Below are 15,318 nucleotides of genomic sequence, written 5' to 3' on the forward strand. Positions count from 1 at the left end.
GCCTACATTTGAGCCTGGGACCTCAGAGCTTTTTTAACTCAGTGCGCTTAGGCAAGTTGCTTAACCACTCTGCCTCAGTTTCCTGATCTGTAAAGTAAACGTCTACTTGTAGGATTTGGAGAAAGATTAAGTAAAATAATACAAGCAAAGTACTTAAAACAGTGCCTACCACATAAGTACACTTTTATTGTTATCATCATCATCTCTTACATTGCTACTGCTGCTTTGAATCAGAGGAATTATTTCTGATGCTACTTGACCTTAGTATTAGACAGGCCAAAAAAATTCATTTGGTTTTATTCTGTAAGATGGCTCTAGTAGTGCCTCTCTTTAACGTCATTCAAAACAGTTTTGTTAGATTGTATTGTGAAAACTGTCATATCAGCGTGCATTTTAAAAAACTTACCAAAATTGGTAAGATTTTGCGTGAAGTGAAAGTCACTCAGTCGTGTCTGACTCTTCACGACCCCATGGACTATGCACAGTCCATGGAATTCTTCAGGCCAGAATACTGGAGTGGGTAGCCTTTGCTTTCTTTAAGTGATCTTGCCAGCCCAGGGATCAAACCTAGGTCTCCCACATTGCAGGCGGATTCTTTACCAGCTGAGTTACCAGGGATGCCGAAGTTTTTATGTAGCTATTTTAATATTGAAAATGGAGGAGGGAAAAGCAGTGTTTTTGGTGTATTGTGCTTTATTGTTTCAAGAAAGGTAACTTGAAAATGCAACTGAAACACACACACACACACACAAAAGACTTGTGCAGTGTATGGAGAAGGTACTGTGACTGATTGCACTTCTCAAAAGTGGTTTGTGAAGTTTGTGCTAGAGATTTCTTGCTGGATGATGCTCCATAGTTAAGTAGACCAGTTGGAGTTGATAGAGATCAAATTGAGACATTAGTTGAGAACAGTCAATGTTATACCACCTGGGAAATAGCCAACATACTCAAAATATCCCAGTCAAGCATTGAAAATCATTTGTACCAGCTTGATTATGTTAATCACTTTGCTCTTTGGGTTCCACATAAACAAAACAAAACAAAAAAAATCTTGACTTTATTTCTGCATGGCAATTCTCTACTTAAATGTAAGGAAAATGTTTCATTTTTAAAACAATTTGTGATGGGCCATGAAAAGTGGATACTCTATAGTAATGTGAAATGGAAGAGATTGTGGGGCAAGTGAAATGAACCACCACCAACCACACCAAAGGATGGTCTTCATCTATAGAAGGTGATGTTGTGTATATGTGGGATTGGAAGGGAGTCCTCTACTATGAGCTTCTTCCAGAAAACCAAATGATTCATTCCAACAAATACTGCTCCCAATTAGACCAGTTGAAAGCAGAACTCATGAAAAGCATCCAGATTAAGTAAAAAGAAAATACATAATCTTCCATGAGGATAACACAAGACCACATGTTTCTAGGATGACCAGGCAAAAACTGTACAGCGTGGTCAGCAAGTTCTGATCCATCTGCCATATTCACTAGACATTGAACCTTCAGATTTCCATTATTTTAGTCTTTACAAAATTTTCTCAATGGAAAAAATTTCCATTTCTTAGAAGAGTATAAAAGGCACCTGGAACAGTTCTCTGGGGAAGATGGAATTAACAAGAATTGCCCGAAAAATGGAAGAATATAGTGGAACAAAACTGAATATGTTGTTCAATAAAGTTCTTGGTGAAAATGAAAAATATGTCTTTTCTTTTTACGTGAAGAAGTGTTTTGGCCAGCCTAACAGATTCATCCTGATTTCCCACTTTGTGAATTAGCGTTTTCTTTTTCCTTAATTTTCTCCTTTGAAAAGAAATTCAGGATCACAGATTAGTTTTGTCATCCCCACCAAGTGCCTACTTTTTAACCACCTTCTGTGTTGTGTATACAAGAAATAGAAATTCATTCTAGTTAGAAAGGGACAGTGAAAATCCATGGGTCCCCACTAGAAAAGCCCAAACTAAATATTTTAACCCAAAGGAATAAATTTATTAAAAGCTCTTAGTATTCTCTTTAGAGAAAAGGCTTCATCAAAAGAATCCATATCTGCAAATCAATTTCTTCTTTTTTAAAATTTTAAGTGTAAGACATTAGTAAGGTATTTATTAACAACTTCAGTGGCTGTTTTAGAAGCATATTTTGAAAACACGTGTTCTGGCAAAAAATAGAGGTGCTGGCATCTCTCAGATTTAAGATAATTAGTTTTCAAATTGCCATAGCTAAAACAGTTCAGGTGACAGAGGGATCAGTTGTGACATCTACTTCAATTTTCTTTTAGACACTAGACTCAAGGACTAATGCTATTCTATATTACAGCAGTTTTGATGCAATTCATATTTTATAAATATAAGAAGGTGATCAGTGGGCTTTAAGAAAGTAACTTCCCACTGTTTAACATTTAAATATTACTGTGTGTTTTGTTGTTAAATTTGTAAGCCTATTTTTATTAAACCGACTTCTTTAAAAAAATTGTGTTCTTTTTATCTAAATCACTTTTTGTGGTTGTATTTTAAAGGGTATGGGACTATAGGGAAAATATAAAGAAGAGTCTTTAGCAACTGGCTTAACCATCTCCATCTTAATTGCATGGGAGTGGATGGAGGATTTAGGTTGGTGGTTAAGGTTATTATCCATATTGTTGCAAATGGATATGTGTATACTTCCCATGAGAGGTATTTCCTGAGGCAGTTTTTTGATTTTGGAATGGATTTTGAAAGCCTTCTTACACTTTTTCTTAATCTCTAACCCTTTTCCTATCACCTGCTATTTCATTTAAATAATACTTTTATCTGAGATAAATGCTGAGGATTTCAACAGTACAGGAAAGTATGAACTAAAAATCCTAAACCAGTAATGAACTACTAAACATCTGTTCATGTATCCTTGCAACCTATTCAGGTAGTCATTCTACATCAGTCCTTTCCTTTTCTTTGACAGAAGTTTAGTTGATTGTGGGTGACACTCTAGCTCCTTTTTGGAAAGAGTTCTCAGAGAAACTGATTTGGCTCTGAAGTTTTTCTTGAATTCTGTATCCCCAAGAGAGCATTGTCCTCTGAGCTATCTCTTATTTTGTTGAATGGCAGAGCTTTCCAAAACATATTACATCAAGCTTAACTCTCCAGATACTTAAATAAGACTGCTGAAGTGACAGAAAAAGCCAATTGGGATTAATCTGGGAATGCTTTCAAGAAGGAAAATAAGACTTTGTAAGATAAGGAGAAAGAAAAAAATCTTTTTACATTCTCCTTCGCATTTATCACCATCTAACATCCTACATGTTTTATTTTCTTACCCTGTTTATAGACTGTGTCATCTCATGGGAATGTAAGCTGTGGCCAGACATGCGTTCCCACTGCTAGGACAGTTTCTGATATATCATAAGCACTCAAATATTGAATGAATGATAGTACTGAAACCAGATGTGATTTTTTTATACTAGAATTTACCTTTAAATTATATAATAAGACAACACTTAATTGAATGGATTGGAGCTCAGCACTTTATTAAATCTCTATTACACACCTCATAGGAGAAGAAAGGGGGAAGCTCAGCTAAGAACATTCATATCTGTTCTTTCTCTTTGAGCTTTTGGGCCTTTGCCCCAAAATTATCAGGTTCCTGGATTGTTGCTTAGAGAACCTACAAAATTAACAGTCAACTTGGGGCTTTAACATGTTATTTAATATTTTCCCAGAGGATTGAAAGGGCACAGTTTCCTTGATATATTTGACAAGAGAAAACAAGAAAAGTATACTTTTTAGTTCATAATTTTATAGGGTGGCAGTGTTGAGAACCCTGTAGTTTGATTTTAGTGTCCTGGTTTACAGTCTATAATATTACCCCTAACTGTTGTACCTGAAGGTCAGGCCTGTAATTGCTTTCAGGTGGGGCACCCTAAGCAGTACCTCTGAGAGACAGAGCATAGTGATCTGTATTTGTACTTCAGAATAAAAGATTAATTTTGCTGAGGAGAGTGCATGTGTGATTCTGGGAGGAGGGGGGAAGCAGAGGAGGGTTTGAAGCACTATGCAAACATTAGTTAAGATTAATAGTAAATGTCCCTTGATTGTCTTCTCTTTACATAACATTCTGTGAATTTTACAGAATTTGTTTAGGCCAAATTAATGATGGCAGTAAAGGTGAAGGGAATGAATGCAAACACAAACTCGTTATGTACAAACACAAGCCTGCGAAGGGGATCTTCACATGAAAAGAAAGGTGCTTTCCTTTCCCTGTCTGTTTAATAAACAGCTAGAAGTTTACCATACCCCTTTTCTCCTTAATCATTGAACACCTCTGTCCAGCTGCTTACCATGTTCCCCAGCTCCCTTTCAGCTGTAGATGGTTATGCAGCTAAGTTCTGACCATTAGGATATGAGCAGAAATCATACATGTCATATTGGCATAATGCTCCACAAAGGAACACTCTTGCCCTTTCCCCCTTCCCTGTGGCTAGAATGTAGATAGGATGGTAGGAACTAGAGGAGCCGTATCAAAGTGGACACGGGAGCCAAGGGGTAAGGGTGACAGAACTGTGCTACTCTTGGAAGGTTATGTGAAAAAGACATTGGATGGATATGGGGAGTATTCTTTGTCGTAACAGTGCAGGCTGTAACCTAGTTATTCCTTACTTGCTCCTTCAGTTAGTCTCACCAGACCTTTATTCTGTGCTCACTGCTAGTCAGGCTTTATGCTAAGCAGCAGAGCTGTCACAAGGAGTCATTCCTGTTCTCATGGAAAGCGAAACTATAACATTGTTTAGTGGTTTCAGTCTCTATCTAGTTAGGGTTATTTGATCAGCTTTAGAGGGTGCAGGAGGGGCAGAAATGGAGAATCAAGAAGAACTTTAGACTCTGCTCTTGTTTTTCTGAAGATCTGAATTTTCTCTGGTCCTGAGAAGTATCAGATTGTTCGTTTGTTCACCTAATATTTGAGGGTCTGTTAGATGTCAGGCTGAGGACAAACTAAACAAAAATACATTCTCTCAAGCATCTTCATTGTGGTTAATACACATAATGAGATAAATATAGGATAGTGGTAAGTTCTAAGGAGAAAAAGTAGGAAAGGAAGATAAGAAATGTCAGGGGTGGGAGGAGGAAGGTGGCTGATGATTTTGATCCAGAAACCAGAGAAGATCTCATTAAGAAGGAAATCGTTGATCAAAGTCCAAGAAGAGGTGAGGGAGTCAAGGGTAGTGACTTAGTTGTGATTTAGTCTTAGTCAAGGGAATTCAGAAAGCATATGAATGATATGGTAAAGATCTCAGATTCCCTGCAGGAGAAGGAGTAATTCAAGCAGAAATAGCTAAAGGTACAAACTTTTAAATTGCACGTTCTTTAGTCTCTGCAGGAGCTACAATAATAACTGAGGTGTTACACAGATGGAGACAAGAAATGTCAGTTGCTAACAACTTTGTGGATTACCACCTCCAGGAAATGGGCCGCTCGGAGGACCGATCAATAAGGAGAGTGCAACTCAATATTTCATCTAATACAAGTTTAGTTTACCACAGAAAATCAAAGGTGAAGTGTTCGGATGAAGAACTTACAGGCAAATTTACGTTAATGTCTAGCTCTGTCTTTCCGTTATATTCCATTCAACAAATATTTATTCAGTGTCTGTTTTGTGCTTAACACTGTGCTGGGCATTGGGAAAGCAGCCATGAGCAGGCAGATGTCCCTGACATACAGCTTATATGTTAGTAGGGGGAGAGAATTTAGGCCATGAATTAAACAGTTATTTAATAGCTCTGATAAGGGAGCTGATCAGGGGCTGTGAATGAATATAACTGATAGCTGATCTTCTCTGAGAACTCAGGCAAATCCATTTTGAGGAAGAGGTATTGAGACCTGAAGAATAGGAAGGGAGACAAGCACCTTAGGCAGAGAGGCCCCAAGGATCGAAAGGCCACTGTGTCTCAAGCATGGAGCACAAGAGAAGTGTGAAGAATTGAGGCTGGAGAGGTTGATGGGAGCCAGAGGAGGCTGCATCTTGGAAGCCAACGTTAGAGTTTTTTTAAATCCTGAGAACAGGGAGAAACTATTGGGGTGGAAGCTGGGGCTGGAGGCAGATACTGGGATCAGATGTGAGCATTGATTGGAGAGAGGCAAGTGAAGGCTGGACTTTGAATTCAGGTGATATTGGTGGAGACGGCTGGGGAGTATATATGGAGTAGAGCGGTGTCTAGGAGGTGATGGATTGCATGTGGGAAGATGAAGAGTTTGGGGTCAGGAATGACCACCAATGTGCATTTTACTTTAGGCAACCAGATGATGGCGCAGTTTACTGAGATGGAGAAGATGGAGGAAGATGTGATTTATCTGGAAAGGTAAAAGAGTTTTAGTCATGAGGGAAAGCATTTTCTATTTTTGCTGTTGCAAACACTTCTGAAATGGTCATCCTGGTTAATAATAACAATAGCTCACATTAAGACCACTTACTACATATTAAACATGAGCTGAACACTTTACCTACAGTGTCTCCCACAATGTTGAAAATCCCATGAGCTAGATACTACTATCATCTCCATTTTACAGATGAGGAAGCAGGTTTTCAGAAATCCAGAAGCATGGTGATGGCATAGAGTGGATGGCCAAGGTCAGGTTACCTGGCTCCAGGATTCTTACATTTATGCTGCTTCACCCTAGCTCCTGGCATCTGCAACCACGTTCCCTACCCACCCTCTTACCTCCCATCAGAGATGTGTTCTCAACCCTCTTGCCCGCTCCCAGTGACTGCTTATGGCAGAGCTGCCCAAACACCTGTGTCATGAATCTCATTCCTCTTTTCACCCTGCCAGGCCCAGTTCTCCAAAGGTAGTTCCAAGGCATCATGGGCTTGGTGGAAGAACAAAGGGCAGGAGGATGTGTGTGTATAGACCGGCCTTCCTGATACCATCTGCATGTTCAACTACCACATTATAGTCCACTTACCTTGCATATCAGCAGAAGACATGAACTCAGCCACGTCCTTTCCAGGGGAGAATCTAGGGTTAGGTTCCCCATGACAAAGGACCCATTACTGCCCAACCAGTCAAACACTAGCTTAGAGATAGGTATGAAATTATTTAGGGTCCCAGTGCTGGCAAAAACCAGAACTCAAGTCCAGTTCCTCTTACTGATCCTGCTTGATTTCTAGATTACAGCTCTACGTAGGTCCAATTATTTAGGAATTTCTTCCAGAAGTATCTATTCAACCCTGTAGATACATCAGAAAGATGGCTTCTAAATTGTCACCATCTTAGCATTTTTCAGATTTAACTTCTTGATGCCTTGGGACAATATTTTATTAAGGCATCCCAATAGCTTCCTGGATCACTTTGGCTTCAACTGATTCTGGTCCAGGAACTTCAGGTGACCTCTAAGCCAGCTGATAGTGCCCCTAACCCTGGCATTTTTTGTGGGTCAGCTTCTCCCTTAGGCAGTGCTGCCTCAAGCCTTAGACTCATTTACAATACAGCTAACACTTGAGTGCTAGCATGTTAACACTGCTTATGTCATTTGACATTCAACCCTGTAGGGCTAGGTGATATAATCCCATTTCACAGTTGAGGAAACAGACCAGTACAGATTAAGTAATGTGCAGTGTCAACACAGCCAGTGAGCAGTAGAACTGGGATTTAAAGCCAGACAGACTCCAGAGCTGATCACTCTGCATACTGCCTTGAGATCTATCCATGGGGAGATGTAGGGGAGGAATATACTATGCTGCCTCTGTATTAGTCTCCTACCCCCTCAGCCCCCAGATTAAAGATGAAGGGTCCCCCATATCAGCAGTGTGTGATTCCATTATGCCAGTCAGTGCTCTCATACCCTCCTTAACATTTATTCCATTTAGTCTTCTCCATAGCTAAGGGTCACACAGGTTAGCCGAGTTACCATTACTGTAGGTTAGAAAGGTTTGGCTGCATTTCCAAAAACCAAACTGTTGTATGAGGTTATTGTAGAATTAGCTCCATTGGGGCTTGGCTGGTGTTGGCTCTCTAAGATATGGAAGTCAAGCCCAAGATGAACTGTCAGCTGCTCATCTCCGCTGCTTCATGGGATAGGAACAGCAAGAATCTGGGCCACTTCCAAGGATCCTTCCTTGGGAGTGATGAAGGAGAAGTGGTAGGGAGATCTGGCCTAAGCGTGGAGCTCTAGTAAGTCTTTTCTTAGCCTCAGCTTAGATCCTTACATAAGTTTCAGTGTCCGACAACCCTCACAAAAAGTCTGTAGAATTGTGTGCCTGTATGCATTTGCCGGACAAGCATCCTTAGCATTCTTCAGAGTCTCAAAATCTGAGTGACCCCTACATGGCTTAGAGCTACTTGATTAAATAATCTACCAAATCTCCTTTTAGTCAAACGTTCTCTAAGCTCTAGTGCCCTAATGAGCTAGGTGACTTCTGAAACTATTTTAAGCTGCCACAAAGAGACTCCCTAGAATTAGGTTAACTTTGAAAATGGTCAACGTTATTACAATTCTTTCTATTCCCTCCCAGGTTCTTTGGAATCAGCTCCTCCAAGCTGGGCTTATTCATCCATTGCTTTCCTGCCGTGTTCTCCAGAGCTGGCCTCCTGTCTACTTTGGGAAGAAGTACTGAACAGCTGCCCCCATCACCTGACCCTCAGGCCCCTGCTTCACAAGGTGGTTCTGGTCCAGAAATGACTCCTGGAAGGGCTTAGGCCCAGAGAGCCTCTGAGAACAATAGAGTGGACGCCTGGTGGGAAGAACTGCCCCACAGGGAAGGTCTCCATGGAGCCCTGTTACAGGGTTGTTGTTTTTTTTTCCCAGCAGATGAGGCAGCAATTCTTCTCTGAGGTTGGCTCTGAAAACACTTGCCAGAGCAAGCGACTGATTGACCCTGGGGAAAGGTGAAGCTGGAGAGGAGCAAGTGTCCCTTAAAACTGACCTGGGCCACTTGGAGGTGGGAGGTGAGCTGTGCTTAGGTCAGCCTGCTCAGGATCCCCTTTTATGCCCCTTTCCCAAGTGGCGCAACCAATGACCAGAGCATCCTCAGCACTGGGTCTAATTCGGTGAGGTTTTATTGTAGAAATGCGGCCCCTGTTGACGCAGGACACCCTAACCACAGAGTGCTGCAGGTGGGACCTCGTCCCTCTAGACCAGCTTCCCCTTTCCCTGTGCAGGCAAAGAACACCGGGTCCTCGGACCCGGGCGGGACCCATTTGAACTCTGCGTCCCCTCCCTTCCCACCCCAGGGACGAAGCCTCCGAGAGCCATCATTCCTAAGTCCAGCTGAGTTCACACTCGGATCCTAGTGGGACTCTCCAGTGCCAAAGAGTGGGAGAGGCGGTAGTAGCCGCAAGAAGACAGCCACAGGACCAAGGAGTCCGTACAGGCAGCTCGAACCTAGCTGCGCGCTTGGCTAGCTGTACGCTCCTCTCGCCTGCCCCTTGGGCAAAGTGGGGAAGTCAGCTGGCGTCAAGGAAGGCTCCCTGGTCCGGGCGGATGCGCTGTCTTCAGGAAGGCACCCTGGCTGGTCCCGCTGCCCACGGAAGAAAGCCTCCACCAGGGGAGCAGCACAGTCCCCCGCGACCAAGAGGATGGGCACCCTCTGCAGCCTCCTAACGCCTCCGACTCCCTTGACGCACACGGTGCTGCTCGAGGGCGGGAAGGGTGTGGGGGGTCAAAGTGCAATGTTCCTGGGGGCATCAGGTGCACCCTGCCCAGCTCATACCTACTGCTGGTGGTGAGAGCGGGACCCGGTGCGGCTACACCGGCCGCATCTTCCAGGGCGCGCGCGCGTCCCGCAGAGAACGGTCGTGGGGCAGAGCGGCGAAGGCCGAGTGGCGCAGCTGGCAGCCGATGAAGAGGATGACGAGCGCCACGGAGAGCAGCAGCAGGAAGAAGAGCAGCAGGTAGGTGGGCAGGTCGGGCTTGGCGGCCGCGCCGTCCCGCATCCCGCGCGCGGTGGCCAGCTCCAGCGGCAAAGCGCCCTCCGCCTTGACCGTGGCTGCCAGCGCCAGCGCGCCGCCTACCGCCGCCTCCGGGCCGCCCGTAGTGTTGAACACGTCGCCGTACATGGCCCGCGGGGCTGCCGACCCCCGGCCGCCTCACTTCGCTTCCATGGTGCGCCCTGCCCCCTCCTCTACGCGCGACCGACCGCAAGCCAGGTGCCTGCGGGACCGCCGGGACTGCGAAGCCCCGGACTGCTTCCTCGCCGCCGCACTCAGCTGCCCTTTCTGCGGGGTGGTGGACCCCAGCGCTCCGAGCTGGACGGCTCGGCACCCGCGATCCCCGGACTTTTCAGGTCTGTCACCGTCGCCACCCACGGTCCTGAATCAGTCACCTGGGTTTACGGCCGTCCTTTCAGTTCAAACCCCAGCTCCGGTGAGCTCCAGGCTCCAGGACACCCCTGGTCTGCGGCAGCGGAGGAGAGAGGTGAGTGGTGCGTGCGGCCGCAGCTCGGGGTTCCTGCTCTGCACTTCCAGACACCAGCGCACCGAGGGCTCAGTCCGGGAGTCCTCCGCGTCCTCCCGCTGCCGCGTCTCAGAGCAGTTCTGCAGCCTTGAGTCCCCGCTGAGACACCTGGTGTGCGGCGAGCCTGTCCCCGCTGGCTCCAGCTGCTGCGCTCCAGTCGAGAGCAGGAGACTGAGCTCCGAGGCGGCCCGCGAGCTCCGGTCCAGGGAGGGGTGGGGCGGGACTGGTGGCGACTGTCCCCGGGGAGCGGCTGCGAACCAATGAGAGCGAGAGAGGACAGGGCTGCTCCTGCCCCCGGCCCGGCCTCACATCGCTCACGGAAGGAGGGACACACAGAGACGGAGGAAGGGAGGAAAAACACAGGGTCACGGAAAGACAGATCGATGAAGAGCCGATTACAGACCTATGAACAGAGACACGCTAAACAGAGACGATATGGACAGCAAACCGATTCGGAGACCAGGCTCAGCCAGGCATGGATACCTGCTTTCGTCCTTGTCATGGACATTTTCCCCCCAGGCACAGCCCGGTTGGCTCCGAGCCCCAAGACTGAGTAGTTCTGGGAGGGCCAAGAGGCTGAGCACAAGGGCAGAGGGCTCCCAGAGGAGCTGAGGCTGCTTCCTGGGGACCCGCTCCTCCCCAGTGGAGGGCACCTGTGAGCTCACCTTCTCAGCGCACCTGGCCTGCGGTGCTCGGACACAGAGGGCCAGAGGGAGATGTGGCCCACCAGCCTGTAGCAGCCCTGGCAAACGCTTGGTGGCCAGGGCAGAGGTGAGGGGTCAGCAGGACCAAGGGGTGTCCCCTTTCCAGAAGTCCACACTCTTCACCTCCTTTGGAAGTTTTCCAAGCCTCCCAGATTAGAATGGGAACCAGCGCCAGCCACCATGGCCCCTGGGTCCTTCAGAAGCACTGACTGCCCTGGGCTGTCATGGTCTGGCACGGAAAGGAAGGAGGCACTTGCCCTCAAGATTCTGAAGGAGGCACTCACTGGTCAGGAGTGATGGTGCCTCCTTCCCTTTGCACCCGGGCACCTCACTTCTCACCTAAATCCCAGCTCTGAGACCCCTACGGGGTGAGCCAAGGGCACAGCTCTGTTTCTCTCCCCCATACCTTCTTCCCCTGTCAAGGGGTACAGGATGTGGGAGAGCTTGGTGAGCACTGGCTGCAGGAACCGGTGGGAAGATGAATTTATTATTCCCCTCTCCCCAACTGCACCTCACACTTGCCTACAGGCTTAATTAGCAAGGACTAGTAAGGTGTGCAAAGCTGCCCTTGGCCAGCGGTCATTCCCTTAAAGCCCAGCTCAGCCCAGGAGAAACACCTCTGCAAGCTCTTTGTCTAACATGAAAATTTGTGAGCCTAAGTCCTGACCCTACAGAAAGTCTGACTGCTTGCTGTGTGAGATGCAGGAGCACTCCAGAGGCCCTCTTCAGTGTTTGCCTATAGGTCCATAGATGGGCCTGTGAGGTGCTTCCCTGGGCACAGAGCGAGATTGTGTGTGGTGTGGGGTGGAGTGGGACCTGGCAGGACTCAGCATGACCCCATCTGCCCGTTATGGTCCTGGGGCACTGCCCAGTGTGTCCCAAGGGCATAGGACCTTAAGCCGCTGTGCCTGCCTTCTGCTTAGCCCAACTTCTCATTTTCCAGATGGGAAAGCTGGCTCCGAGAGGGGCAAGGCTTTATTCATGTTAGCACAGGGCAGCCTCCACATAAGAGTGTGCAGCAGCCGTGGATGTGGGCTACTCAGGAGAGGGGCAGAGTCCCTCTCTCTGAAGGCTTGAGCTATTTGAGACAGCATTCTATTTGGCAAGCAGGATCCTAGGGACCTTATGTGAAATCTGAACAAGCCTCCTCAGGGCCACTGTCAGCCACGGGGAGAGTTAGCGTGTGGGTTAACGGAGAGGGGTTTATCCAGGTGAAGCCCCTGCTGTCAGTAACTCCCTGGGTTCTTTGTTTGCTTTTTAAGGTATAACAATTATTTTTAGTTGAATATTAATAAATTATTTTTCATTAAAGATTGTGCCATCTGAAATATATACAATGAAGGAAAACATCGAAATGTTTTTGGTTTGTAGCCTCAGTTTGTGGTTTGGCCTGGAATTTCCTTCATGTGTTTGGGGAATCATGGTGGTCCTGCCAACCCTGCTTCCTCTCTGCTCTGCCCCCGAGGTCAGGTAAGACACTAGGCAGTGGCGTGAAGGCTGGGTGGCTCAGCTGGGAGGGCCTCAGCAGAATCAGGGACAGGCCTCTGGTTTTGGACTATAAAATAAGGGTTTATAGTAGATGATTTCTGGCTCTGAAATAGTGCCGTGTTCCCCCAGGAACTGGGCACAGAGCTGGGGGTGTCTGCAAGAGGGTTTGGTGTGGATGGAGTGTCCCCACGGCTCAATTGCTTCTGGTAGGAGCAGAGAAATCTCTAGAAATGCTCATTTGTCCTCAGAGCTGTGGCTTTTCATCATCATATTGCATTTTGCAGAAGTAACACATGCAAGGCCTTGCAGCCTGTGATTGGAGGAGCTGGGACTTGAAACTGGACAGTGGGCTTCTGTGTCCACACACTGAACCGAAACTGTGGGCCACCTCCGATTTAGAACAGTCCTAGCAGCCATGGTTCACAGACCTCCTCTTTTCACAGGCCAAGCACTTGCTCCTCACAGCAACCTGTGAGACAGACGTGCTAGCACCTCCATTTCCCCAAGGAGCAGGCTGCAACCTCGAGAAGCGGTGTCACCTTCCAAGGTCACACGGCCGGATCTGGGCGCCAAGGAGCCTCAGACTTGGCAGCTTGTGCTCATCCACTCAGTCTTTTTTTTTTTTTTAAATGGACTTAGAGTCTGTACTCATTTTAATACTTTTATTTATTTATTTATTTTTGGCTGTGCTGGGTCTTCATTATTGCACAGGTTTTTCTCTAGTTGCAGAGAGCTGGAACCACCCTCTAGTTGTGGTGTACAGGCTTCCCACTGCGGTGGCTTCTCTTGTTGTGGGGGACGAGCTCTGGGTCGTCTGGGCTTCAGTAGTTGCAGCACTCAGTCTCAGTAGTTGCTGTTCCCGGGCTCTAGAGCACAGGCTCAGTAGTAGTTGTGGTGGAGGGCTTTGTTGTTCTGTGGCATGTGGGATCTTCCCATCTCAGGGATCAAACCTGTGTCTTCTGCATTGACAGGCGGATTCTTTACCACCGAGCCACCAGGGAAGTCCCCACTCAGTCTTAAGCTGCTTTTTCTACTGAGAAACTTAGCAGAGAGAATATGGTCAAACTGCCTTTCCTTTTGGTAGAGTTGGAGGAGGTCTTTTGCCCTTTTGGGTAAGGAGAGGGGGTCCTTTGGTCCAAAAGTGATCACTGTTTCTTTTTGGAAAGATGTTCAGAGCCCTGGGAGGGCGGTCACGTTCCCTAAATATTCCCCAGCAGGAAATGAAACAAAACTGGTGCTGAGTAAATGCAGAGATGAAGTTTACACAGCTTTTTACACAAGCCAGAGCGACCTTCCATTAGGGAGCTTTGTGTACCCATACATTTAAGTTGGGAAAGATTATGAAGGGGCTCGGAAGTAGGCTTTGACAGGCAGAGGTCACAGGGCTAGGACCCTGGCAGGACCTCTTCCCCATTATGTGGTCACTGAGTGACACAGGCTCCCTCCCCGCTGGCCTGTCTGCCAAGAGACCAAGAGGCAGCGGTGCCTTTCCTGCCGCGCTGGGGCCATTTGCTGGCTGTTTAATGAAACTTGGGAGACTGCAAGCATTGCAGCCCCAGGATTTCATAAACTGTGCCTCTCCAGCCCTCCATGCCTGGTGAAGCTGTTTTTGTTTCTTCCTCTTGCTAGGGGAATTATTATTAAAGCACTCAGCATCACCAAGAGGCTGGGGTGAAGATCAAGGCTGAAATGTTGCCGTCTGAAGTTGGCGTTCATTGCTGCCGGTGTGGGTTTCCCTGTGAATACTGTGTGTATTCAACTGCTGTGGAGTGGCCTCCGCATCCTCCGTGAATGCTGGTGATGCTGTTGCTCACAGACCTTTAATTCTAACTATCACCCTGGCAACGTTTGGTTTTGTTGTTTTGGTTTTGTTTTTGAGATGACTTTGGCAACTGTTGTGGTCTGTAACTGAGGTTGCTTTTTAGAACGTCCGTTTTAGGAACTAAATAACAAGTAGGCCAAGCCCAAGCTCTGAAATGAAATGATTTTTCCAAATGGAAACAGGCAGCAGGGGGCTTGGAGAATGGTCAGGCCGGGCCTTTCGAGGGCTTGCAGTGTGGTTTGTGGAGCAGGAAAACTGGAGAAAGGATGGGGAATGAGGGAGAGATGATTCTGGAAGGAGGGAGCTCACTGAAGGGATTGGATCACAGAAAAGGGCATTTCCACCTCTGTCCTCTGGTCCCACGAGCCTGTGGGTCTCTTGGGATCAGAGGGTGGGATGGAGAGTCAGTGAAGCAATTCCTGGGCTGCCTGGGACCTGATGTGCAGGCTGGGGGTACTGTCTCTGACTCTGGTGGTGGGATGTCTCTGGATGTTTTTTGAACAGTCTCGCTGGTTAGTCAGAGAAGGCTACTGATACAGGATTGCAGTACTCTTGCCTGGAAACTCCCATGGACGGAGGAGCCTGGTAGGCTGCAGTCCATGGGGTTGCTAGGAGTCGGACACGGCTAAGTGACTTCACTTTCACTTTTCACTTTCATGCATTGGAGAAGGAAATGGCAACCCACTCCAGTGTTCTTGCCTGGAGAATCCCAGGAACGGGGGAGCCTGATGGGCTGCCATCTCTGGGGTCGCACAGAGTCAGACACGAATGAAGCAACTTAGCAGCAGCAGCACTGGTTAGTGCCTCAACATCCTTCTCTTTGGTCTCAGTGACATGTGACCTCATCTGCCTTTCTGGGTCCTTGTGTAGCCTCCAACCAAGTG

At 47.1% G+C, this 15,318-nt stretch overlaps 1 protein-coding gene across 1 annotated transcript; it reads right to left on the reverse strand.

Moving 5' to 3' along the window:
• Positions 1-9,002: 9,002 nt before the first annotated feature.
• SMIM32 (small integral membrane protein 32) lies at positions 9,003-10,594 on the reverse strand. The gene is made up of 2 exons (XM_081500644.1): positions 9,678-10,594; positions 9,003-9,597 (listed from the first exon to the last, which is right to left on the reverse strand). Exon 1 carries the CDS (start codon positions 10,021-10,023, stop codon positions 9,712-9,714), a length of 312 nt encoding a protein of 103 aa, XP_081356770.1. The 5' UTR covers positions 10,024-10,594; the 3' UTR covers positions 9,003-9,597; positions 9,678-9,711.
• Between the last annotated feature and the right edge of the window lie 4,724 nt (positions 10,595-15,318).

The sequence above is a fragment of the Giraffa tippelskirchi genome, chromosome 6 (genome assembly GCF_054371585.1).
Source record: "Giraffa tippelskirchi isolate mGirTip1 chromosome 6, T2T-mGirTip1v1.2.pri, whole genome shotgun sequence".
Taxonomy (NCBI): domain Eukaryota; kingdom Metazoa; phylum Chordata; class Mammalia; order Artiodactyla; family Giraffidae; genus Giraffa; species Giraffa tippelskirchi.

What these genes read in the sequence shown, in the direction of transcription:
- SMIM32 (XM_081500644.1), bottom strand. Translation starts at nt 10,023, where the DNA reads ATGTACGGCGACGTGTTCAACACTACGGGCGGCCCGGAGGCGGCGGTA.